The 26659-nt window shown below is 53.3% G+C and overlaps 1 protein-coding gene across 10 annotated transcripts in view; it reads left to right on the forward strand.

Annotated features, from left to right (window-relative positions):
• GRAMD2B (GRAM domain containing 2B) overlaps window positions 1–26659 on the forward strand; it is a 128583-nt gene that overhangs the window by 89932 nt on the left and 11992 nt on the right. For 4 of the 10 annotated variants that reach the window (XM_051844163.2, XM_002710167.5, XM_017341017.3 and 1 more), the window contains exons 2-8: window positions 12010–12129; window positions 15720–15831; window positions 18577–18643; window positions 19880–19983; window positions 23554–23649; window positions 24924–24995; window positions 25096–25182. In XM_051844163.2, coding sequence (XP_051700123.2) covers window positions 12010–12129; window positions 15720–15831; window positions 18577–18643; window positions 19880–19983; window positions 23554–23649; window positions 24924–24995; window positions 25096–25182 — 658 coding nt within the window. Of the gene's footprint in view, window positions 1–11757; window positions 12130–15719; window positions 15832–18576; window positions 18689–19879; window positions 19984–23553; window positions 23650–24923; window positions 24996–25095; window positions 25183–26659 lie in introns of those variants that run through there. The other 6 variants (XM_070076060.1, XM_070076061.1, XM_070076062.1 and 3 more) reach the window with 4 other exon arrangements.

Genomic DNA, 26659 nt, shown 5'->3' on the forward strand with positions numbered 1-26659 from the left:
TGGTCTCCCATGGGGTGCAGGGCCCAAGCACCTGGGCCATCCTCCACTGCACTCCCTGGCCACAGCAGAGAGCTGGCCTGGAAGAGGGGCAACCGGGACAGAATGCGGCGCCCCGACCGGGACTAGAACCCGGTGTGCCGGCGCCGCAAGGTGGAGGATTAGCCTATTGAGCCACGGCGCCGGCTCAAAGTTACTTTGATTGTGGTTTTGCTCCCTCTTGTTGATTCTTCTGGTAACAAAGACGTCTTTTTAAGTTCCCACATGGCTTCAGCGATTGCTCACGCTCGCCTAACTAACAATCAGTGTGAAACGTGAGTTTGCACACAGTGCTAATACAGTAACGGTGAAAGGGAAAAGCTGGCCTCTCCCCCACACCCCCAACACGGCCTCTTCCAATAGGAGCTGTCACCCCCATGTGGCGGGGATCTTAGCAGGGGGACTTGAGATCAGGGTGTACCCAAGCCCTTTCTACAATGCAGATCGCTGTCCTATATCATCGAGTCAGCAAGTATTGACTGCACAATTTCTTATACCCAAACACTGGAATGAAGAGATGGGGATGAGCATACTTGCGCTTGTTCTGGGCTGTGGGTAGTCAGGAGGAGCGGAGAGGGAGTTCCGGGGAGAACTAAGAGCCAGTAGAGAGGACACAGCATGGTACAGGCGTGACCAGGGAACATGGCGGGATTGTGGGCTCTTGTTGAGAAGTAGCCGGGATCAGGAAACCCTGGGGTATCCTGGCTCACACCCAGCTGCCTCGGGGTGAAGTTCAGTAGAAAACCATTGTGGGCTCTGGAGCAGCGGCGTGATGGAGCCGGTGCACGCGGAGTCTCGGAAGATGAGTGGGCCGTTGACGTCCCAGCAGACAGACTTGGAGAGGGAGGCCCTGGACGTGGCTGCCGTGTGTCCCGGGCGTGGAAGGGAAGCTTATGCAGCTGCAGCTCTGTCCACTGCAGACCTGGTCTTAAAGCAGTGACCGCAGCCCTGGGGCTAGGGGGGTCAGTTTGCTTTTGGCATAGCTACTTTGGCTGGAGGTTTTGCCCCTTTGCCGTCAGCACCTGGACATTGAAAGACTTTGGGGAGTTACGTGAGTTGCCTTGGAAGGAAGAGTTAGTGCTTTAGGAAAACAGAATTGAGATGTACAAAGGTGGCAGTGGGAAAATGACTTGTCGACTGCAGGTGGAATGGAGGGGAGCCCCGTGGAACCCGGTTGCAGGCAGCTGTGGCCTCGGCGCCTCCATTCTGCATCTGAAACAGGATGGGCAGAATCCTTCCCAGCTCCCTGCAGCTCTTCCCGGCTGCGCCGTCCTCTCCATCCCCCAGCAGACCGTGGGTTAGCATGGGTTTTCCTCTCCGTTGCTTGTTCCGCCCTGTCTTTGCAGTGCTGTCTCTGGATTCTGTCCGATGTCCGTCCCCCCATCTGCCTTTTCGTTCTCTCCCTCTCTGCTCTCCCTGGTTCTTGTTCACAGACAGGACCCTGATCCTCCAGACTCAGACAGCTCACCAGACCCTCAGGATGGGGTTGGTGGGGGCCCTTCACACCCCATCCTTTCATTCCTTCTGTTGAAACATCTTCAGTCAGTCCTTATAGCCAGACAAGTGACATCTGGAAGCAGCCCTCACTCGCTGAGAATCCACCTTCACAGCCGCCTAACTCCTGCTTCTCCCTTCTGCCGGTCCTCCACAAAGCCCCGAGCCACTGGGGTTCCCAGCGGGGGTGTGACTCTGCCTGGTCTCCGTGTGTCCCTTGGACAGGTGCAGCGGTTATGTGCCCAGCTCACCTGCCCGTCCCGCCGTGGTGAGCTTTGCACACTGCCAGTAAGGCTTCTGGCAGAGAGAGAACACTGACAGCTGTGATTCCGTCGTGCAAGGTGTGATTCTTCCCGATCCAAAAAACTTTCACTGTTTTGTAGAACAAATAGAAACATCATTTATATTTTTGGTTTGTGGCACTGAAATCTGTTTTTGACCATTACAGTAATTTTCTGATGAGCTGGAAGGGACGTATTAGCTGACCGCCCCACACGGTCATACTTACTTCTTCCACACATCTTCCTGATTCTCCTCATTACGATTAGAGGATATTTGTGACTTCTTAGACCCTGTTTTGTGGTAGATATTCCTTACGGTCTGTGTTTTCTTTACTTATGGGTGAAGCTAAAATTCCCAACAAAGGCCAAGTCACTTGCGAACACACAAGATGGCATTGGGTTTTATTCTGGTAAGAAATATGTGAGGACGGTAAATCCACCTATTTTTATTTCCCATGGAAGTTGCGTGTTGCATCTTGTCTGCAGGAATGTTGCTAGCGTTTCCCTGTGTTGTAGGCGTTCACCAGCGTAATGTAATGCATTCACATTTTTATACTGGGCCCGTGTCTGCCCCTTGCAGCCCCCATTTGCCTGCAGGTCTTCACTGCACCTGACTTTTGTGGCGGTGGCTACTTCATTGCCTGTGAGAATATGTGTACCCCGCGCCTTCTCGCATTAGCAGTTGTCACTCTTCTCTCTGTTTTCTGTTTTGATGGAGAAGGATCCACTCATGTGTTTCAACTCCCTCGCCTCCTTCCCCCCAAGCACTTTGACCATCTTCCACTGCTCTCCCAGGCCATTAGCAGGGAGCTAGATTGAAAGTGGAGCAGCTGAGACTCAAACTGGCGACTATATAGGATTCCAGCACCATAGGTGGAGGCTTAACCTACTACGCCGCAGTGCCAGCCCCAGTAAATAAATATTTTAAAATAAACTATAAGAAGGCTATATGCAAATACTACACCATCTTATTGAGGGACTTGTGCACCCTTGGGTTTCTGTACCTGTGGTGGTCCTGGAACCAGCCCCTCCCCACACACACAGGTAGCAAGGGACAGCTTATGTGGATTCGGACTCCAAAGTGACCAGTGGGGTTTCCTTCTCCATCATACTGTGGCTCTGTTTTATGCGTGCTGTTTCATCTCTTGGAAGCTGTAAGCTGAACATGTGGTTGTGTTTCCTTATGCTTTGTTTTGAGGCAGCTTCTGCTTTCCCAGAGGCTGCTTTCCTGTTGGTTTATCTGAGTCCTTTCTCTCAGACCTGAGGCTTTCATCAGACAAATGGCCGTCTTCTTCCTTTTTTCTCCAGGGTGAGGGCGCAGAGACAAGGCCCTGTCCAGAGCCCAGCGTGAGTGCAGGGAGCTGGCTCTGGCCTGAGGACTCACCCTGCTCCCAGTGGAAGGGGAGGGTTGCTGTGGGCTTGTGCCCGGCGCACTGTCCCTGCCTGGGCCACCTTTGCAAGTGGCACTCTCCTGGGGTTTGGAGCTGAGCCTCTGAGTGTGGGGCTGGGGCAGGGGGCGAGGAAGACCTCCCCGGGCACACCCTCGGTGAGATCCGCTCTTGGCAGCCGCCTCTCTTTCCCTTGAGACAGACCCCCCCCCCAACTCCCCTGGGGCCAGTGTCCTCCGCCATGGCCTCCTCTCCTGTACTGAGTCGGGCCCTTTTCTTCCTGTTTTCCGTGTTGTAGGGATTTGGGGAGATGACTCCTTGGTCAGTGGTTTCCCTCCCTTACTATGCCAGGATTTTTACTTCTCTTAGAAATACTCACTGTGAAGGCCTGAGAGAGAGGAGAGGCAAACCTGTATGCCCCTTCCCCATCTTGTTCTGGAAGCCAGAGAGTGAGAGAGAGACATAGAGAGATCTCATTCACTGGTTTACTCCCCCAGATACCCACAATACCTTGGGCTGGGAGCTGAAACTCGTAGGCAGGAACTCTGTCCAGGTCTCCCGGGGGGTTGCAGGGATCCAGGTACTCCAGTCGTCACCGCTGCCTCCTGGGTGGGCATTGGGAAGCTTGAGTGGGAACCCGAGCTGAGTACCGAACCCAGATCTCGGCTGTACCAAGCACCAGGTAGATGCCTACGTGCAGCAGCCAAAGTTCCGCTTACCTCAAAGAATCCTGGGTTTTGGGCATTGCTCTCAGCTGTCAGTGACTTTATCAAGCAAAAGGGTCATTTCTCATTAGGTTTCTTCTGATGTCGTGCTAACCCCTCATAGCCTCTTAACTTTTATAATTGTGTAAGATTGTTTGAAAAGTAAGTTCTAGGATATTGCCAAGAATCTATGATGCACTTATTAGGATTGTCCTTCCTAAGTATTCCAGTCAACAACCCATTAGAAAACTGGCAAAATGTACATACAAGATGGGAAAATTGGGGCCGGCGCAGTGGCTTACTTGGTTAATCCTCCGCCTGCAGCGCCAGCATCCCATATGGGTGCTGGGTTCTAGTCCCAGTTGCTCCTCTTCCAGGCCAGCTCTCTGCTGTGGCCCGGGAGTGCAGTGGAGGATGGCCCAGGTTCTTGGGCCCTGCACCCGCATGGGAGACCAGGAGGAAGCACCTGGCTCCTGGCTTAATATCAGTGCAGCGCTGGCTATTGCGGCCATCTGGGGGATGAACCAATGGAAGGAAGACCTTTCTCTCTGTCTCTCTCTCTCACTGTCTAAATCTTCCTGTAAAATAAAAAAAAAAAAAAGGAAAATTATTTAAAAGACCCTCAATGTGAAAATACACTCAACCTTACTCATAAGAAAAGTGTGCATTGAAACTGTAATGAGATGTTGGTTAGCATCTCATGTTTGCAAAGATCAGGAAGTACATTTGTTGTTAATAAATGATTCCTGTTCCCCCGTGTGCCAGTTACTCTGCTAGCTGTTTTGAAATATGAACTTTTAAAGTGCAATGCTTTATTAGTAAGCCACTATATATTGTGGGTGTGGATCGTAAAACCTCTCCTGAGGGCAATTCGACCATAACCATAAAACTTTTCAATCAGGAGCCTTTTGACACAGCAGTTCCATTTTTAGGAAATGACCTTTTGGATCTATGCACACACGTAAGAAACACAGAGGGACATCTGTTACAATGTGGTCTGTATTTGCAAATGTGCCCATCAATACAAAACTGGTTAAATTATAGTTTGTTTATTGCAGTGAAACTCTGCATGGTCATTAAGAAGAGAGGGGATGATCTGTGTGTCCTGATATGAAAACAGCAGGTACACTAAGTGAGTGCTATTGCACGTGCCTAAAAAATGCACGCACTCACGGGAAGGGTCCAGAGTTCATGGAAAATGTCTATTATGAAAAACCAGCCAGCACCGCGGCTCACTAGGCTAATCCTCTGCCTTGCGGCGCTGGCACAGTGGGTTCTAGTCCTGGTTGGGGCACCAGATTCTGTCCCGGTTGCCCCTCTTCCAGGCCAGCTCTCTGCTGTGGCCCGGGAGTGCAGTGGAGGATGGCCCAAGTGCTTGGGCCCTGCACCCCATGGGAGACCAGGAGAAGCACCTGGCTCCTGCCATCAGATCAGCGCGGTGTGCCAGCTGCAGCGGCCATTGGAGGGTGAACCAACGGCAAAGGAAGACCTTTCTCTCTGTCTCTCTCTCACTGTCCACTCTGCCTGTCAAAAAAAAAAAAAAAAAAAGAAGAAGAAGAAGAAGAAGAAGAAAGAAGAAAGAAAAACCTCCTGGTCTCCCATGGGGTGCAGGGCCCAAGCACTTGGGCCATCCTCCACTGCACTCCCTGGCCACAGCAGAGAGCTGGCCTGGAAGAGGGGCAACCGGGACAGAATCCGGTGCCCCGACCAGGACTAGAACCCGGTGTGCCGGTGCTGCAAAGCGGAGGATTAGCCTAGTGAGCCACGGCGCCAGCCTATTTGTGTTTTTAATTGACAGAGTGACAGAGGGAGGGGGGAGAGAGAGAGAGAGAGAGCGTGTGGGAGATTGACTGCCATCTGCTGACTTACTCAAGTGGCTGCGTCAGCCAGGGCTGGGCCAGGCTCAGACCAGTAGCCTGGAACTCAATCCAGGTCTCCCACGTGGGTGGCAGGGACCCAGTCACTTGGGCTCTCCCAAGTGCTCCCCCAGGCACATAAGCAGGAAGCTGCATTGGAAATGGGGCAGCCAGGATGTGGTTCGAACCAGTGCTCCAGTATGGATGCCAGCGTTGCAAGGGGTGACTTAACCCCCTTGTGCCACAACGCTGGCCCCGGAAGACTATTCTTGCTTTGTAAAAATCGTATTTGGGAGATTCTGAGTGTATGCAGTTGGGGAACCCGGGGTGTCTTAGCTGGCCCGGGCCCTGTCACCGACTCCTGCACCCCGTTCGCATCCTTCTTCATGCTCCCAGGATGCGTTCTTGATTTGTACTGCACCTGCTGCCCAGCCATCTGCAGAGCCGTCCTGCTCACCTGCAGCCCAGCTCTTCACTTCCCAGTGTCACGGCCCCGGCTCACCAGCCAGGCAGGCAACACCCCAGATGCGAGGGTGTATGTGACCACAGGGCTCTCAGTACAGGGTTCCGGCAACACTCTCTGCCTCTATGCACCTGCCGGGCCACAGCAAGCCCGTTTCCAGGAACGTTGCCATGGAATCCTCTGGCAAAACAGACACCTTCAAGTCACTTCTCAACCTCTGCTGGCCGACACTGTAGTTTTCAAAAATCATAATGGATATAAACTATTAAACCATAAGGAAGTTTAATAACATATTTCACCTTAGCTTAGGCTAAGTTTATTTTCTTTTTCTTTTTCAAGATTGATCTGTTTGTTTATTTGAAGACCAAAGGGGTGGGGGTTGAAGAGAGAGAGAGATCTTCCATCTGCTGGTCACTGCCCACATGCCGGCAAAGCAAGGAGCCTGGAACTCCATCTGGGTCTCCCACATGAGTTGGAGGGACCCAAGTACCAGAACTATCACCCACTGCTTCCCCCATGCATCGGCAGGCAGCTGAATTGGAACAGAACAGCCAGGATATCACATGCTCCCATATGGCAGCCTAACTCCCTGCACTAACACCACCACCCCTGGCTAATTTCACATCAAGGCCATGCTATCACGGGCAAGGGCATTGTAATTAGAAGGGAACCCGGCTTCCTGGACTGAGCCGCAGCAAAACACTTGTTTTCCTTTGCCTGGGATGCAGCCGAATGACAGCTTCTGCCCAGCCGGGACTCCTTGCCCTGGGCTTGCTGTGAAGGTGCCTGGTTCAGTCCACTCTCTCAGAGGGGCAGCAGGCCTGGGAGACCAGTGTGAGCAGAGACAGGAGTGCTGCCATCTCTTGCACTCACAGAGGTGACTCCAGGAGGAATGACGGCCGATTCCGCTCGGGGATCTGCATTCTGAGAAATCATGAGATCCACATTTAATGAGGTCTGGGACGTGACAGAGCGTGGACCATGGACAGGGAGGGCGCACCCTGTTTGCCATTGACAGATTGTGCAACCGTGACTGGCAGGGTTTTATTGAAGCCAGTGGTTCCCGGTGGTTTGTCAAAGTGCTGTGCCCTCCTCGATGAGGCCAAGCTTAGGTGGTAAAGGCGTGACCATCTCACCGCTTTGAAGTTCTGCCGAAAAGCTTCCAGGGCCCTGGGCTATGGCTTAGCTTGGAGGTGGGAGAAGAAATCACCTGCCATGGCCCAGGGGAGGCTGCAGCTGTGTTTTCAACGTCTTCTGCTTCCTGGGCACTGCTGGCTCACCCACCTCTGGCCCTACCAAGCCCTGAGCATCCTCCCAGCAGGATTTGTTGAAAGAGGAGGATTAGGGTTCTTTGCTTTTTTATTTTTTTAGTTGGCTCCTTAAGTCATTGTCGCTGAAGGGCTTTGTCTTCTTGTTTAGAAAAGAAGGAAGGAAGGAAGAAGGAGAGGAGGAAGGAAGGAGGGGGGAGGGAGGAGGGAGGGAGGGAGGGAGGGAAGAAGGGAGGGAGGGGGGAGGAAAAGAAGGAGAGGGAGGAAGGAAGGAGGGGGGAGGGAGAGAGGGAGGGAGGGGGGAAGGAGGAGGGAGTGAGGGAGGGAGGGAAGAAGGGAGGGAGGGGGGAGGAAAAGAAGGAGAGGGAGGAAAGAAGGGGGGGAGGGAGAGAGGGAGGGAGGGAGGGGGGAAGGAGGAGGGAGTGAGGGAGGGAGGGAAGAACCGAGGGATGGGGGAGGAAAGGAAGGAGAGGGAGGAAGGAAGGAAGGGAAGGAGGAAGAGAGAGAAAGAGAAGAGAAAGGGAGGAAGGAAGGAAACAAGGAAACAAACCAGGGTGGCCATTTAGCCAAGCAGTCAGGACACGCACCGTATCAGAGTACGGGGTTCCATTCCCAGCTCTGGCTTCCAACTCTAGCTCCTGCTAATTTAGCAGACGCTGGGACGCAGCAGGAAATGGCTCGAGTGCTTGAGTTTCTGCCACACTTGGGAGACCTGGATTGTGTTCTCAGCTTCTGGCTTTGGCCCCAGCCTAGCCCCAACCATCGTGGGCATGTGGGGAGTGAGGGGAGTGAGCCAGGGAGTAGACATGGTCTCTGACTCTCTCTCTCTCTCTCTCTCTCTCTCTCTCTCTCTCTCTCTCTCTCTCGACACTCCAGTGAAAAACACACACACAACCTTATTTTCATGACTTAACCTTGTTCAGCTTCATTGACAGTAACTTGAATGGGGGCCTTCCAGTTGCCCTCCCACACTCTGCTCACCCAAACCCGGGCTCGGCCGTGGCCGTGGGGTGCCACGTGGTTTCTGCCTGCAGCTGACAGCACGGCCAAGGGAAGCGAGGCTCCCAGCCGGCAGCACGCCTATGTCAGGAGTGAGCGTGCTTGAGCCAGAGGCATCTTTAAGTAAACAAAATCCTGCAACTGCGTTGACCCATGGATGAATTTCACTCCCTCTTTGAGACACAGCATAATTACCCCCCATCAGTCAACCTGTGAATGACCACAGTGCGCAGAGGGTGAGCTGAGTGCCACGGAAAGACCCAGACATTCCCTGCCCCGGAGGAAGTTAGTGCAGCGGTTGGGTAACCGAGACACTGGGGAGAAAGGAGTCTACATGGCGCTCATTCCTTAGTGTCCAGCAGCGTGGAGGAGGCCAAGTGGGGTGGGAGGCTTGGAGGAGGCTCCCTGGGCAGGAGAGAATCAGTGCTGGCCCCAAGCTCAAGGTTAAGGAAAAGATAGGGGAGAGGATGAGGGAACGGCAAGAAATCCTTGGAAAATAGAAATCAAGGATGAGTTTATGTTGATGCCAGAAACTGTGTCGTACACGCATAGTGTCTTCATCACGCGTGGTTTCCAGGAACGTTTTGAAGATCTCACGTTTGCATGGATTTCACAGTTTGGGGCACCAAAATAACCTTCTTTTAGATCCGTTTTCCCAAGAAGTGCTCTTGTGTCTAGAGAACAGCTATGTTGACTTGAATGCACCCGTACGTCTATCACTGAAAGACGTAGCTGGCGTGGGACAGGACCGAGGCACACGATGTAGTATTTCCAGGGCGGGACTGGGGGCTCCACAACAGGCCTCCCATGCGTCCCCCGTACTGCGTGACAGTGCACGGCTGGGAAGGGTCAGGGTGAGTGAGGGGCTGATGTCCAGCCCGCACTTGACTTCTCCGCACCGTGCTGCTGGGCTCTCTCTGCCAGGGCCAGGCGTCAGCAGGATCCCATCCAAACACAGGCACCTTCTCCCGCGTGCTGCGCAGACAGGGGCTCTGTGCACACACAGTGCTGTACAGGACGGCCGTAGCTCGTCTGAGTCTCGTCTGACCGTGCACGGAACTCAGTAGCTGTTTCGGTGAACCCCGGGCTGGAATGTTGAGGTTTGCGCACAGTTGGTGTCCCTGCTGAAGGGGCTTAGTGGATTTCTGAAGAAAGGGAGTGACCCGTGTGTCGGGGGAGGGAGAAAGGGAAAGGTGGAGGTATGCTCTGAGACCCCTTAACAGTCACAGAGCTGGTAAATTAGCCTTGATGCTAAGTTGAAATAAAATCAAACTAATCTGTTCTAACCCAAAACAGTGTTTTCCTAATACTACTGCAAAGCCTTCCGTGCATACCTTCTGTGGCACAAAGCATTTCAGGTATGGACTGAGCCCTTTAGCTGAAGGCATTTTGTGCCTGCAGTACTTAGAGAACCAAAGAAGTAAAGGTTGGACCTGTGCCTTCAGGTGTTAATCGACTTAGGAAAAGAAAGAAGCTGACTGGGGGCCGGCGCCGTGGCTCACTTGGCTAACCCTCTGCCTACTGCGCCGGATTCTGATACGGGCACCAGGTTCTAGTCCCAGTTGCTCCTCTTCCAGTCCAGCTCTCTGCTGTGGCCCCAGAGGGCAGTGGAGGATGGCCCGAGTGCTTGGTCCCCTGTACTGGCATGGGAAGGAAGAAGCACCTGGCTCCTGGCTTCAGATGGGTGCAGCGCGTCGGCCGTAGGCCATTTAGGGGGTGAACCAATGGAAGCAAGACCTTTCTCTCTGTCTCTCTCTCACTGTCTATATCTCTACCTGTCAAATAAAAAAAGAAAGAAGCTGACTATAGAATGAGGGAGTTAGGCACTTGCAGGGACTATTAGCTGGCAATACTTGTCACATATACTTGGTCTTGACCTTGACCCCAAGTGTGGGCTGCAAGTTTGACATGCTATGGAAAGCAGTAAGCAGGCAGCCACAGAGCCTACACTGACAGCATCTCCCGCCTGCATAGTCACGAACGAGAGAAATTACTGACCAGGTGACCGTTGGGGTGGAAATTCGCTGGTCTGTGCCAGCACTGCCATCTTGGTCCATCTCGGCGTGTGCTCAGCCACACCGTGGAGTCGTCCCCCAACCCCCTCCAGTGCCCAGGAGTGTGTCTGACTAGGCTCTTTGCTGGGCAGACTGGCTTCCAAGGCCTCGTCCGTGGGTGACATCTCGTATTCCCCCGGCCCAGCCCTCCTCTCCTGCTTCCCACATGGAAGTGGCTTCCCTGTTCCAGAGAGGTCTCCAGGCGCTGCGTGGGGGAGCTCAGCTTTGTGTCCATCACACATCCTCGCTGTCCTCCAGTCGTTAATGTCAACGTACAACCTGTCTGGACTTAACTTTCCCCTCTACCTCCCTGTGCTCTCTGCTTTACCAACATCAGAAACAGCTTTCGGCCGGCGCCGCAGCTCACTAGGCTAATCCTCCGCCTTGTGGCGCTGGCACACCGGGTTCTAGTCCCGGTTGGGGCACCGGATTCTGTCCCAGTTGCCCCTCTTCCAGGCCAGCTCTCTGCTGTGGCCCGGGAGTGCAGTGGAGGATGGCCCAGGTCCTTGGGCCCTGCACCCCATGGGAGACCAGGAGAAGCACCTGGCTCCTGCCATCGGATCAGTGCGGTGCGCTGGCCGCAGCACGCCAGTCGCGGCGGCCATTGGAGGGTGAACCAACGGCAAAGGAAGACCTTTCTCTCTGTCTCTCTCTCTCTCACTGTCCACTCTGCCTGTCAAAAAAAAAAAAAAAAAAAAAGAGAGAGAGAAAGAAAGAAACAGCTTTCCCAAGTCCTCCTATGCAGCCCCTGTGGCTCTTAAAATTAACAAAGGACAAAGGTTGCTCTTCTTCCCTGGAGCTGTGACATGGAAAAGCTAGTAAGGGCTGTAAGTGGCTGAGCAGGTGTTTGGGGGATGATGGATCAAGAGAGAGTTATGTGGACACAGATGCCTTTTGGCGGAGAGAACTGTGTTTGAATCCCAGTAAACTGTGTGAACCTGAGCCGTACGTTAGTGAGAGCCTCAGATTCCTGGTCTGTAAAACGAGAGTAGTGATTCCTACCTAGCCTGGGCGGCTGTAAAGATTAGACACTGTAAATTGCTCTGGGAAGTGCTCGGTTGAAACACAGCAAAGTGGGACCCACGTAATTACAACAAAAGCTGCTAAGTGACGTAAGACAAGTGCAAACAAAGGCGGTGGGGGTTCCCGGCACCTGCAGGAAGCTGCGTGTCACATGTGTGCACGGGGCCCTCCCAGCCTCCAGGTGATCTGCTGCCCGGCACACACCCAGGCGGGGCCGGGCTGGGCAGCACCAGGCCCGCAGCACAGACCTGGGAGCCCAGAGTCGCAGTGCAGCCGAGAGGGCTGGCCATGGAGGCTGGGGCCGGGCACAGCTGTGAGAGCTGTGGAGCCCATCGGTGGGGTTTGAGGGTCGTTCCGTTCTCCCGAAAGCGAGGCTGCTTCATCGTTTTCCCGTCCACCTCCCTCTGGCTGTCTAAGGTGAAGCGTTTGTCGTTCCTCTCCAGCTCGGAGGCCGAGAATGGCGTGGAGGAAAAGAAGAAGGGGGGTAGGTCGCCAGCGGCCCAGTCGCCCACCTCGTCCGTGGAGGCCGAGTCCCCGGACTCGAAGAGAAGCATCAGCCTGTGGTGAGTCCTCGCCCACCCGGTCGCCCCCTGCCCTCTGTGGGGAGACGCTGCCGGCAGAGCCACTCTCGCTAGGCTCATGGCCATTGTCAAGAGCGCGGATCTGCAGCCGGGTGAGGACGCCCGAGAAGGAACCCAGCGCTTTTCCATGGCGCCCTGGCGCTGGGCGGGCGTCCATTCCCCTGTGCTCCTCTCTTCCCTCCTGTCTGCCCTGGCTGTCTGCAGGATGTCCGCACGCTCTGCACACACTCATCGGGCCGACCGACAGAGCCAGGTGTCCAGCTCTCAGGCTCGGGTTATCACACTCCTGGGAGGGCTGACTGGTGGCCGTGTCTGCCTGGCCTCTGGCTGGGCACCCCTGTGTCTCCGTCGCCCAGGAGCCCCCAGCAAGGGCAGGCGGAAACCCATCCCAGAACCCTCCAGGGTCCTGTGTCCAGGGCTGTGAGGACAGAGGTGGTTTTAAGATGCGCACCTGTGGTCCCCGTCGCTCTCAGAGGCATCTGTGACCAAGGAGAAACCTAGCAGGGATGGGTGTCTGTGGCTTTGCATTCGCGCTGCCTGTCACTGGGGTGTCAGAACGGCCACCTTCTGCCTCGTCCAGCCCATGCTGCGGGTGACACGTAGCTCCTGCTTGTCACTGCTGGCCAGAGCTTCTCTGTGAACCTCTCTTTCCGTCAGGGCCCCCATTGTCTCTTTCCCACTACCATTCCCTCTCCCCTCTGTGTCTCTGCTGCATGCCTGTTTTGTGGCCTCTAGCTCTCCCCGTGGCTCCTGCCCTTTCTCCCACCAGGGCTCAGAGCACGCTGTCTCTCACACATTTCACCACCACCACAGGCCCCCCGCAGGCGCTGCTGGCTTTGCGCTCACTTCCCCGGGCTTCTGCGTGAGGGTAACACACTCATCCGTGGTGCGTGCATGGGGCCGGCCCCACGTTTGTGCGATGCGTGCAGTCGCCAAGGGCCTCACACATGGTTTGATGCTCTGCTCTCTTGGCCTGGAAATTCTCTTGGTCCTTTGCATCAGAGGCCCCAGTTGTCCTTTCTCACTGGGCTCCTAGGTCACCCCATGTCACCTACGTCTCCCATAGGCAGCAAGAATAGCATGATTGAGAAGACCCCAAGAAGGCAGTCCCATGTAAATAAACAGCAGCCTCAGGGCCGTGCTGTGCCTGGGGCCCCCTGCTGCTTATGCCTGGTGAAATCATCAAGGGTAAAGGTGCCCACTGCCCCTTCCACGGCTCTTCACAAGGGCTGATCGTCTCCTTGCATTCCCATCCACGCTTATTAATGGATCCATAGAGGGGATGCATTCAGATTAACACACGGTGTACATAAAGGGTAATGGACACAAAATAATTTTGTTTTCAAGTAGCATATAAACGCCATTGGAGTCTCTGGGAAATCTGTGCGTGGGTCCCATGGCCTGAAGCCGAGATAAAACCCACTTAGCTAGAATTGCAGAGGGGGGCTTTGCTGTGACCTGGGTGCATAGACGCATGAACTGTGGGGACTGCAGGGGACCTGAGACAGCAGGTAGCGCCTCTTTCCCAGCTGGGAGAACCAGAGCGTCTCCTAGCTGTGACCACAATCGTTTCTGTCCCTCTGTGGCACCACATGCTGTCTGCACTACCTCATATTCTTCTCGAATCTACTTTGAACCAAATATGTTTGAGCTTCATTAAAAAAAATGCAAATTGAGAATGTGATATATACCAATTCCCCCCTCCACCAGCAAATGATATAGCAACTACATAATTAAAAATCTTGTTACTATACATCTCCTAAAAATTACGTGTGCATTCCACTCTGGAATGACTGCTTTGAGCCGTAGAGCTGACGGTACGTGCAAATTCACACTACAGTGGAAAACCTGGCCTAGAATCACCTGAGAAAGAAATCCTGCCCTTAACAGGACAGAGGAAGACTTGACTTCCAACATGTTCTTCTGGGGGGGTGTTTGGCGCCACAGTTAAGGCACCACCTGGGACGCTCCCATCTTACATCGGAGCGCCTGGGTTCCCGTCCTGGCTGTGCGTCCGATTCCAGCTCTCTGCTGATGTGCACCCTGGGAGACAGCAGGTGTAGGCTCATGTACTCGGGTCCCTGCCACCCAAGTAGGTGACCCGAATGGAGTGCTGGGCTCCTCGCTTTGGCCTGGCCTGGTCCTGGCTATTGTAGGCATTTGGAAAGTGAATCAGAGGATGGTTCTGTTTTTCTGTCTTTTTACTTCTCTCTCCATCTCTCTCTCTCTCTGATTTCCAAATAAATTCATTAATTTAAAATAGATCTTTAAATTCTTTTTTTTCTGATTGTACTGTTACTGTTTTCCCTCACTGGGATGACTGGGATGTTTTCCTTTTTTTTTTCCTTCATACTCAGTTCCTGCTCATCTGATTAGCTGCAGCATACTAAACCCACATTTTGGGGCTGCTGTTGTGGCACAGCGCATTGAGCCACCACTTGGTGATGCCTGCATCCCGTACTGTTGTGTAGGTTTGAGTCCTGGCTGCTCCACTTCTGATCCAACTTCCTTCTAATGCCCCTGGAGAGACAGAGGATGATAGCTCAGGTCCTGGGACCGCTGCCACCCATGTGGGAGACCTGGATGCAGTTCCTGGCTCCTGGCTTCAGCCGCCCAGCCCCAGCTGTTGCAGCCAGTTGAGGGGTGAACCAGTGGATGGAAGGTATTTCTACCTCTGTCATCTGCCTTTCAACTAAATAAATTTTTTCAAGATTTATTTACTTATTTTTTGAAAAGCAGAGTTGCAGAGAGAGAGAGTCTTCTATCCGCTGGTTCACTCCCCAGATGGCTGCAATGGCCAGAGTTGTGCTGATCTGAAGCCAGGAGCCAGGAGCTTCTTCCACGTCTCTCATGCGGGTACAGGGGCCCAGGGACCTGGGCCATCATCCACTGCTTTCCCAGGCCATAGCAGAGAGCTGGATCCAAAGTGGAGCAGCTGGGACTTGAACCGGTGCCTATATGGGATGCCAGCACTGCGCGCGGAGGCTTACTATGCCACAGTGCTGGCCCCAATAATAAATTTAAAAAAAAAAAACAAAAACTTTTTCCCTATTAGCCTCCTCTTTGTCCTGTTACACTTCCTGTCTCTATACCTTCTCCTAATTCCTGAGATGCATTTTGTTTGGGTACTAAGTCGTGGACTGCCTGGAGCTGCTGTGTGCCCCAGGCATTGAACACAATGCCCTATTCAACTAATACTCGTTAAATATTAATGGATTCTGAAACAGAAACATCATTTGAAGTATAGCTGCGATTTGTATTGAGTAAGGTACTTCAAGTGCTCCTCCTGACACTGATAAAAATACTTTGGAGATGATCCAAGTACTTTCACAACTCAGTTTCATTTCTCCCTTTAGAGCTGGGGGTTACAGCCTGCTGAACTCATCCTGGTCTAAAACACGGGCTGTGTCGCTGCCCTGAGAAGGCCATGGATGACTGTAGATGTCTACGAGAAAAAAGGGGTTCCAGGCTTTCTTGTGAGATGGTCTGATAATCGAGGTTTGTTAAAATGAAATTAACGAGTGGAATAAATAAAACCGGCTTCTAAACCCATTGGGTTTTATTTCCCCCAGGTCAAAATCCAGTTTTGATGGTGCCTCTTTAGCAAGCGATAAGAATGACTATAAAGCAGAAGGCAAAAGTGACTCTAAGTCTGAAAGAAAGAAGTCATCGTCTTCCAGCCAGGTAACGTGGGAACAGGACGCGTGTGGTCTGCGCGGGGGACACAGCCAGAGGACAGGAAGGCCCCAGCAGGCAGCCACCTGCTGCACGGGCGAGTGCAGGCCTGGCACTTGGAGAACTTAGCACAGACGGGTGTCGCTCTATGCTGCACCTTCTGCCAGTATTAGAGTCGCCGCTGAGTCTGAGTGATCGTGAGGTGCAGGCGGTGGCCTGCGGCTCTGCCGGGTGCCCGGAGAGCAGTTCCCCCCGCGGTGATGCCCCCCTAGTCACTACCAGGACAGCGGCAGATGTGACCCCGTGTGTTACAGTGGGAGAGTCTGCTGATGCGGCTGCCTCAGGAGAGGGCCAGCCCGGTGCACGGAGCAGGAGGGCCGGTGCCCAGGGCCGTGACTCCCCAGCAGGGATTGCCATAAAATACACCTGAGATGCAGGGTGTCGGCCTGGGCCTCACAGGCGGTGACGCACTGGCTGAGGCCAGGAGTCTGCCCTGGTGGCAGGGTTTTTATAACTGTCCCCGAGTCCTTGAATATGTGTCTGCTAAGAATTAAACTTAAAAACAGCTCAAGGGCTGGCACTGCGGCTCACTAGGCTAATCCTCTGCCTTGCGGCGTCGGCACACCGGGTTCTAGTCCCGGTCTGGGTGCCGGATTCTGTCCCGGTTGCCCCTCTTCCAGGCTAGCTCTCTGCTGTGGCCAGGGAGTGCAGTGGAGGATGGCCCAAGTGCTTGGGCCCTGCACCCCATGGGAGACCAGGATAAGTACCTGGCTCCTGCCATCGGATCAGCGCAGTGCGCTGGCAGCGCGCCAGCCGCGGTGGCCATTGGAGGGTGAACCAACGGCAAAGGAAGACCTTTCTCTCTGTCTCTCACTCTGCCTGTCAAAAGAAAAAAAAAAAACACAAACAGCTCAAGACATTTAGATACTAAATACACAAAGGCGTTGGTCACGGAAAACCCCTTTTAGATTTCCCTTTGTCCCAGCCACGAGTGACCTTTATAAAGGTTTGCTTGTACTTCGGGTTTCTCTCCAGGCCCCCATTTAGTCACAGCCTGCACTGATTTGCCGCATGGCTTTCCATGTAGCTGCATCTTACTACCTGTTTGTTTTTATTTTTATCTTTTGGCCTTTTATTACATTGACGTTTTTGAAGCGTATCTGGCCCGGAATATTTTACATCAACTGTGCAACCAAGGCTGCCTGTGGCTGTGAAACACAAGCTCATGAAGCCCCCGTAGGTCACAGAGGTTTCTCGCAGTGCCTCTCGGCGTGCGGAACGTACTCCTTGCGGGCATCCTGGGTGATTTGCTTTAGCCAAGGCCTTTATCTGCAGAGTCGCTGGCTTGCCCGGCCACCTGTTGCTGTGGGGACCTGGGCCGTGGCTCTTCTGGAGAGCAGCAGTAGGGCAGCCACTCCTGCCTTGGGTCATAGCCATCAGGCCCCTAGGGCCTGTGCGTCTCTCCATCTTCTCCTTAGCAGACTTTCTCTTCGAAAGCCAGACAGATGCTGTGGAGGGGACGACCAGCACCCCTGTTCACAGCGGCGTGGTGCAGGCCACATCACCCATTGTCCCTAATGCACAGTGTCCTCACCTGTGCCATGGCGGTGCCAGGTTCCCAGGGCTACTGTGACAATGCCGTCACAAGCTAAGAACTGTCACTTGCTGGCTGTACATTGTCAGTTGTCACAGTTGTCACAGTTGTCAAAATAGATGCCATGAAAAGGCCCAACTTGCAGCATTCTAGATGCTAGGGCCTTCTGCCGCCCTGGAGAGTTAGGTCTTGGGTAGGAAGTCCTACTTGTGACAGTTGTCCTGCCCTGTCGTGGCCTCAGAAGTGCCTTCACCACAGCAGTAGTGGTGGCGACCACACATCCACATCCAGGGGTCCGTGGATGTGGCATTGTTTTTTTTTAAAGACTTATTTATTTGAAAGTCGGAGTCACACACAGAATGATAGGCAGAGAGGCAGAGGGTCTTCCACCCACTGGTTCACTCCCCAGATGGCCACAATGGCCAGAGCTGGGCCGATCTGAAGCCAGGAGCAAGGAGCCTCCTCCAGCTCTTTCCATGTGGGTGCAGGGGCCCAAGGACTTGGGCCATCTTCCACTGCTTTCCCAGGCCATAGCAGAGAGCTGGATCGGAAGTGGAGCAGCCAGGACTCGAACTGGTGCCCATATGGGATGCCGGCACTGGAGGCAGTGGCTTTACCTGCTACGCCACAGCGCTGGGCCCTGGATGTGGGATTTCACATAAGCCTTGGGACATGCCCCCGATGCTGGTATCCTTCCTGCCCTCCAGCATGGAGACGCAAGCTGAGGTCCAGTGAAGTTCTGTGAGCAGGTCATGCTCACATGCTAACCAAGAGGTAGAACTGAACCTTGAACTCAGGTGAAGTGGAGTACTCGCCTGTGTCCTCCGTGCCCCGGGATCCAGCACCTTCCCCATTGAGAGTCCCTAGAATTCCAGGTCATTTTCCCCAGCGACATCCGTGTCCGGCCTTCTCATCTCAGCACAAGGCTGATGGCCGTCCGTACCACTGGGCCCACCATCAAGGTGTTATTCTCGTTAGAAAATGAAACCTTTGTGCCCGGGCTCCCTCTGGCTTTCACTGTAGGGGTGTGGTGGAGACCCCAAGATCCAAGAGGTTGAATTGCTTAAGGTAGTCCTAAGGGCGGGGATCTCTGATGGAAGTTGCAGTTGAATGTGTGATGTTGCACGAAACGGTGACGCCGGCCTTTGCTCTCCTTGCAGTACAAGGCGAACATGCACTTTCACAAGCTGTTTCTGGAGGTCCCAACTGAGGAACCACTGAGGCAGAGTAAGTTCCGGCCTGCTGGACCTCCTGAGCGCCTCCTTGGGAAAGGTGCTCATTGACTGCGGTGTGGGGGAGGGGGAGGGTGTGTCCCAGGGACTGAGGCCTATCCAGGGGGAATGAATGGGTTTCTCAAAGTCGTTAACAGCAATGCCAGGGTCAGCCAGCTTGCACTACGCACCTTGGAGGACCCAAGGCTAGAAAGAGAAACTGAATCTCACCATGTGGTTCCAGAATGTTCTCTGTGCCTGCTGCATTGACTGCTGCAATACATGTGCTTAGATTGTCCTGAGAGTTAAGATAACCAGCCCGGCCCAGGAGAGGCCGCCAGAAAGCCCAAAGAAAACAGACACCCAGGTGGGCACACATGCTAATACCCGCGGGCGTGGTGGTCACACCTACAGCCCTTGACCAGTGTATCAGTTACGTGTGTGGTTCATTGCAGAGCCCAAGACTGTATTCTGGCCTCTCCCCGTGTATAAATGTTAGGGCAAGGTGCTGGACTCCTGCCATGAGCTCCCAGTCAGGCGTGAGTCACATGCCCTTCTCACAGTCAGACCATCTATTCCGAAGAAGTCATTGGTGAGGATCCCTGGGGAGAGAGGCGCGTGGGGCTCATGTGGATACACGCAGGTGACACGCCTGTCTGCATAGAGGCGGCTTAGCAGCTCACTGTCGGGGCCCCACGTGCAGTGCTAGACTTGCCTCTGCTGTTTCATTCTTATTAAGGTTCATTTTATTTCTTTGAAAGGCAGAGTTAGAGAGACAGGGGGTGGGGGTATTCCATCCATCATTTCACTGCCCAGATGGCCACAGTGGCTGAGGCTGGGCCAGACTGAAGCCGGGAGCTTCTTCCACATCTCCCACGTGGATGCAGGGGCCAGCAGTCTTGGGCCATCCTCCCATGGCTCTCCCACGCACATTAGCAGGGAGCTGGATCTGAAGTGGAGCAGTTGGGACTTCAGCCAGTGCCCATATGTGCTGCCAGCATTGCAGGTGGTGGCTCAGCCTGCTACGCCACAGCGCCAGCCCAGATTCTTATTCTAAAATCCACACAAGTTTGAATTAGAACACAAACGCTAGTGGCTTCTTCCACTTGGAGTGATTAACAGAGAGAAGACAGAGCTCCGGGGTACCTATGTATGAGTGTTGTCGCGGCCATCCTCGTGTCAGCAGAACGCACACAGAGGTTTGATTTTAGAGAGAAGTCCTAACAGTGTTCTGCCCGTGTGTGCTCCCCAGGCTTCACCTGTGCTCTGCAGAAAGAAATCCTCTACCAAGGGAAGCTCTTTGTATCAGAAAACTGGATTTGTTTTCATTCCAAGGTCTTTGGAAAGGACACAAAGGTTGGTATGAACTTTGAAAAAGCAAGCTAACCCTGTATTTCTTATGTATTGTGATTATTGTTTTAGAGTGAGCTATAGTTTTGTTTTTTTGTTTTTTTTTTTGTTTTTTTTACATTTTTTTTTTATTTGACAGGTAGTTATAGACAGTGAGGGAGAGAGACAGAGAGAAAGGCCTTCCTTCTGTTGGTTCACTCCCCAAATGGCCACTATGGCCGGCACCGCGCCAATCTGAAGCCAGGAGCCTCCTCCTGGTCTCCAATGCGGGTGCAGGTGCCCAAGCACTTGGGCCATCCTCCACTGCCCTCCCGGGCCACAGCAGAGAGCTGGACTGGAAGAGGAGCAACCGGGACTAGAACCCAGCACCCATATGGGATGCCGGCGCCGCAGGTGGAGGATTAATCTAGTGAGCCACGGCGCTGGCAGAGTGAGCTACAGTTCTAAATATTTCTCTCATGATATGCCTTTATACCAATTTTTTTAAAAAGGATTTATTTAAGGGCCTGGCACTGTGGCATAGCAGGTAAAGCCACCACCTGCAATGCCAGCATCCCATATGGGCGCCGGTTCAAGACCCAGCTGCTGTACTTCCAATCCAGCTCTCTGCTATGGCCTGGGAAAGCAGTAGAATATGGCCCATGTCCTTGGGCTCCTGCACCCACATGGGAGACCCAGAAGAAGCTCCAGGCTCCTGGCTTCAGATCGGCGTTGCTCCGGCCATTGAGGCCAATTGAGGAGATAACCAGTGGATGAAAGACCTCTCTCTCTCTCTTGCCTCTCCTTCTCTCTGTGTGTAACTCTGAATTTCAAATAAGTAAATCTTTTTAAAAAAAGATTTTAAAAGATTTATTTATTTCAAAGACAGAGATACAGAGAGAGAAGGAAGGAGGGAGGGAGGAAGAGGGAGAGAGAGAGAAGGCACTTGTATCTGCTGGTTCACTCGCAAGTGGCCGCAACAGCCACGGCTGGGCCAGGCCGAAGCCAGCAGCTTCTTCCAGATCTCCCACATGGGTACAGGGACCCAAACACTTGGGCCAAGCTCCACTGTTTTCCCAGGTGCATTAGCAGGGCGCTGGATCAGAAATTGGAGCAGCTGGGACTCAAACCAGTGCCCATGTTGGATGCCAGCACTCCTGTGCCGCAGTACCAGCCCCATATACCAACTTTGTCTTGTCACAGTTGGAATGCCTCCAGGGGACCGCAACTTCCTCTTTTCCCTGTACTCCAGTCCTCATCCATGGCTATGTAAACCCCTCCCACTCCCATGCCCTGCACCCTTCTCCCCACGAAGAATATCCCCAAAGAATACTCCACGCTGCGCGTGTGGAGACTGTGCCATAGTCCGTCTCAGAGACATTCTTTAAACTGGACCCAGTGTTTTGAGAAATACCACTTTTTGCACCATATTCATGCCCGTTTCCATCAGAACTTTAGAGAGTCTGAAGAGACTTCCAAGAGGTTCAGTAAGACCTTACGTGAGCTTACTTTGTACCCTCTCCTGCACTAAGTGAACAGGAAATGGAGAAGTCCTGGTTGTAGGTTCACAGTGCACCCTGACACTGTCTTTCCATTTCAGTATCAAACACAGACTTGGGGGAGCAGAGGTGCAGGACCCCTGGCCATAACCAGAGTCACCTGGGGCAGCTGGCGTTTTTCCCAGGATCCACCTTCTAAAATGAGGAGCTCGTGACTGTGGCGTAGAAGCAGGGAAGAGAGAATGCTATCCAGCGACATCCTTCACCTGTGAGCTGTGAGGATGTGACATCACCGCCCATGCAGGTCACCAGAGCAGGAGGGCAGAGAAGCAGCTCGGGGTTGCGTGACCTCACTGAGTTTCCACGCAGCCTGAGTCAGAGTTTCTGAGTCAGCACTTTTCACACTCGGGAAGCACCGGATTAAAAATCTTCTGAGTGACAGACAGGCTTTATTCAGACATTCTCCCTAAAACCATTAGCAGTTGTAGAAAGGCCACTTAACCACTGCAGTGGACACACGTTGCTTTGTCTGCCTTGGGTCTACAGGCTGGCATAGTATTCTTAGACAAAATGTTTTTTTTTTTTAATATCCTTTATTACATACGTTCATGTTTAGGTAAACACTTTGATACACAGTATTATCTGAATCAGTGTAACGCCAGGCAATATTAAGCAGTATTCTGCCACATTTCTGGATTACAGCACTTGTTCCTGCAATGGGAAAGGGCACTGGGCAGTGCTGATCCGTGTCATAAAGACAGCCAGCATCTCTGGGCAGCGCAGCAGGGGCTGGGGACTTGAGTGAACAAAACTGTCCTTTGTTCAGCAATGGGAGAATCCACAAAGGCAGCAAGTACTGTTTCAGGCTGCTGTGATTCTCCAGGGCTTTTTTTTTTTTAAAGATTTATTTTATTTATTTGAAAGACAGTTACAGAGAGAGGTAGAGCCAGAGAAAGAGAGGTCTTCCATCCACTGGTTCACTCCCCTGATGGCCGCAACGGCCAGAGCTGAGCCAATTGAAAGCCAGGAGCCAGGAGCTTCCTCCGGGTCTCCCACGTGGGTGCGGGGGGCCAAGGACTTGGGCCATCTTCTACTGCTTTCCCAGGCCATAGCTGAGAGCTGGATCAGAAAAGGAACAGCCGGGACTAGAACTGCCGCCCGTATGGGATGCCAGCACCTCAGGCCAGGGCTTTAACCCACTGTGCCACAGTGCCGGCCCCTCTCCAAGGATTTTAAAATCTTGCTTCTTCTCAAGAGAGAACGAGACCAAATAGCTAAAAGGAGTGACCCTGTTTTTTTAAAAAACATGGACACCCTGGGATCACTAAACTACGGCGGCCGGAGAGCCAGCATTCACAGAGGGCGGGCCTACGAGCGGCGGTAGTAACTGGTGTTTCCCCCTACTTTCCTCATTGCCAACAGCAGGTGCAGCCCGATCCAAAATGGAGTAGGGGGAGCTTGCTAAGCACCCCACTGTGGAGAACTCTTCATAAATGGAACCTTCGTTTCAGTGGGGTCTTTGAGTCCGCATGCTGGTGGTAGCAGACGGTGTCTGGTCAGCACACTCGTACCACAGTCCGTCCAGGTGCAGTGTGCAAGTGATCTGAGCTTGAGAGCTCACAACGTCGAGTGGCCATGGCCATGGAGCCGAGCGCTGGCCGCACGCACTGTGACGCTTCTGCGGCTGTGGCTCCTTGTAGCATTTCCCCTCCCCACAGGCACCTAAACAGAGAGTAGGGGGGAGGCGTAGCAGGGTTAGACCCAACAGAGTGATCCCACGCAGGAACCGCCTTTAGAACCCTGGACTTGTCTGCAAAATAGATGACAATGTTGCGTTCTGTTCCACGTGTGGCGATAAAGGCTTCCACCAAGAGGTGCGGTAGAAATAACGACCCCCACTGCGTGCTGGCTTTGTCAGCAGCAGTCTGCGGGCTCAGCCCTGAAGCCGTGGCAGCCTGTGGAAATCTCCTTCCTCCCTGGAGGCTGGACAGCCTGCTGCTGCTGCTGACGACTGCTTTTATATATTTTTTCTTCTTCACAGTGCAGATTCCAATCCTGTGCAGCCTGAACGAGTGCTAACCCGGTGCTTCTGTTTCAGATTTCCATCCCGGCTTTCTCGGTTACCCTTATAAAGAAAACCAAAACTGCTCTCCTGGTGCCAAACGCCCTGATTATCGCGACGGTCACAGACAGGGTGAGTACGCCGCAGAGCAGGGCACGGGTGCTCGTCTCTGCCACGCCAGGCTCAGCTGCCTGCAGGGCCTCTTGCCAGGGACGGAGCCCCTAAAGCCGTAAATACCACCGCCTCCCGCAGGCAGGCATGGGTCGCTGTGGAAGACGCAGGTTGGAGAGTAGCGCCCTGGGACGCTGTGTGGCCTTGCCGTCCCTGCCAGGTGACTGTCAGTCTTCGGGTCATTGCCAGCTTTGCGTTTCCTGCCGACTTCATAACACCTGTCTGACCAGGGTCGAAAACATCAAATTCTTTTCCAGCTTCCCTTTCCCTAACATCTGTTGGGTCAGGTGAAGCTGAAACATGCAGGTTTTTTGATACCGTTTTTTAACAAATACACGAAGAACAATGGCAGCCCTGCTGGCTGGGGGGACAGGGTTCTGCTGAGGAGTCCCTGGGGTCCGGGTGAACAGCCCCCATCCCCTCCATCTCTGCCTCCCCGGAGCCATGCGAGACACAGGGAACTCCAGCCAGCCTGCCGTGGCAGCCCCTCTAACACTCCTGAGCCCCGTGCTACTGAGAAACCTTGCTGCCGCCTCTGTGCCCAGATACTCCCGATAGTCCCGAGCTGTTGTTGGCTCCTGGGCCTCCTCTGACACGTGCATCCAGCAATCCTTGCGCTGAAGTGCAGTGTGCTTCAGTTGGCAAGATAAGGAGGTCATTTGGCTCTTTTTCTTTGGAAACTGACTCATCTTTTATTGTTTCTGTGAACGCTACATTTCATTTCTAAGCATACTAGGTAACCTATTCAGGAAGAAGAGAGAAGGAAAGATAAAAGAGGCCATTCTGATAAACTACAGAATGTGATAGTATTTGAAATGTTATTTTTTAAAGATTTATTGATTTACATGAATATCAGAGTTAGAGAAAGACAAAGCTCTTCCCTCCGCTGGTTCACTCCCAACATGGCCACAGTGGAGCCAGGAGCTTCATCCAGGCCTCCCACATGGGTGGCAGGATGGCAGGACCCCAAACACTTGGGCCATCCTCCACTGCTTTCCCCAGGCCATTAGCAGGGAGCTGGATCAGCAGTGGAGCAGCCGGGACAGGAACAGGCACCCATGTGGGAAGCCGGCACTGCAGGTGGTGGCTTTACCCGCTACGCCAGCCCCTGAAGTGCTGTTAGTGTGAATGGATACAGAGGCATCAGTACTTACTCCTCAGCCTGCTCACAGTAATGCGTTCCTTGTAGTTTGTCATTTGCTCCACACCGCTAAGTGCTCTGTTTTGTTTTTCAGTACATATTTGTCTCCTTGCTGTCGAGAGATTCAACTTACAAGCTGCTGAAGTCGGTGTGCGCACACTTGGAAGTGAGTCCGACATCCCTGAGCCGCAGGTGCCTGTCCCTCTTCTGTATCCCTTACGGTCTCACTGCTCACGTGCCTTTTCATTTCATCCCCGTCATTTCAGAACGCAAGTCCCAACCCATGTAACACTCCCAACCCGTGCTGTGCTGAGAACAGTTTCCGGGCAGACCGCCCCTCGTCCCTGCCTCTGGTAAGTCGCCTACATAGCTGTCTGCACGCAAAAAAACAGAGGGTGTGGTGTGGCCCCCGCGACACCCTGACTGGGAGAACGGAGGACAGGAGGCGGGAGACACACTTGAAGAAGCAGGGCCCGTTTGTCCTGAGGGAGAAGGAGCCACAAGGAGGCCAGAAACCTTTTTTAAGTAGTTGAAGGGTTGCCCTGAAAGAGCAAAGCCAGCTGCCGACAGGCCGCCTTGGTGAGTTACTGATCACTCAAGGTCCAGGTGCTCCGGTTGCTTGTCAATATCGCTGTGGAGGAATCCACGGCTCTATCTGAGGCCGGGCATGAGTCATTCTGTGGATCGTTGAAACTGTGCTAGTGTACACTTAGGGATTCCAGGAAAAATCTATGCTCGCCTTCGAAGGCTACAGCGCAGACCAGACGGCAGGCGTACTCAGGATTACCTGCAGAAAAATAGACCAGCGCCCAGCCACAGGCAGACGGGGCTTGATTCCCTGAGGCTTCGTGGACTGTGGGGCACATCCACCATGGGGAGTAGCTCCGCCTGCTTGTACAACATTTTCCACAATTTTTATTTACTCATTTAAGAGGTAGAGAAATACAGACACACGGAGAGTCCTTATCTACTGATTGATTCCCTCAAGCGCCCACAGCGTCCAGGGCTGGGCCAGGAATGAAATCCAAGTCTCCCGTGTAGCTGGCAGGGACTCCGTGAGTTGAGCCCTCAGCCCTGCCTGTTGGAGACGAGACAGCACAGCCTCACACCCCGGTGTTCTGATGTGGACCGCAAGCCCCGAGGCTGACACCCCTGTGTGAACAGGGTTCATGCACGTAATGCTGTAGTATTTCACCGAGAGAGTTCTGACTACATCATTCTAGTGCTCATTCCTAAACTGAACACTGTTAAACACTCGCCTTGAGTGAAGCAGAACGCCTTCCAGTTTCAGCGTCTTCTACAGACCGTGGTGAGGTGTTAAAAAAAATAAATGTAGCCGGCGCCGCGGCTCACTAGGCTAATCCTCCGCCTAGCGGCGCCGGCACACCGGGTTCTAGTCCCGGTCGGGGCGCCGGATTCTGTCCCGGTTGCCCCTCTTCCAGGCCAGCCCTCTGCTGTGGCCAGGGAGTGCAGTGGAGGATGGCCCAGGTGCTTGGGCCCTGCACCCCATGGGAGACCAGGAAAAGCACCTGGCTCCTGGCTCCTGCCATCGGATCAGCGCGGTGCGCCGGCTGCAGCGGCGGCCATTGGAGGGTGAACCAACGGCAAAGGAAGACCTTTCTCTCTGTCTCTCTCTCTCACTGTCCACTCTGCCTGTCAAAAAAATAAATAAATAAAAAAAAAAATAAATGGATGGGACACATGTTTACACAAAACCTAGTTCTAGAATATTCAGAGCAGCATTATTCCTAATAGCCTTAAAAAAGGACAATTTTAATATTTATTTATTTATTTAAAGGCAGAGTTACAGAGAGAGCCCAAGATCTTCTA

Source organism: Oryctolagus cuniculus, chromosome 6, assembly GCF_964237555.1.
Source record: "Oryctolagus cuniculus chromosome 6, mOryCun1.1, whole genome shotgun sequence".
NCBI lineage: Eukaryota > Metazoa > Chordata > Mammalia > Lagomorpha > Leporidae > Oryctolagus > Oryctolagus cuniculus.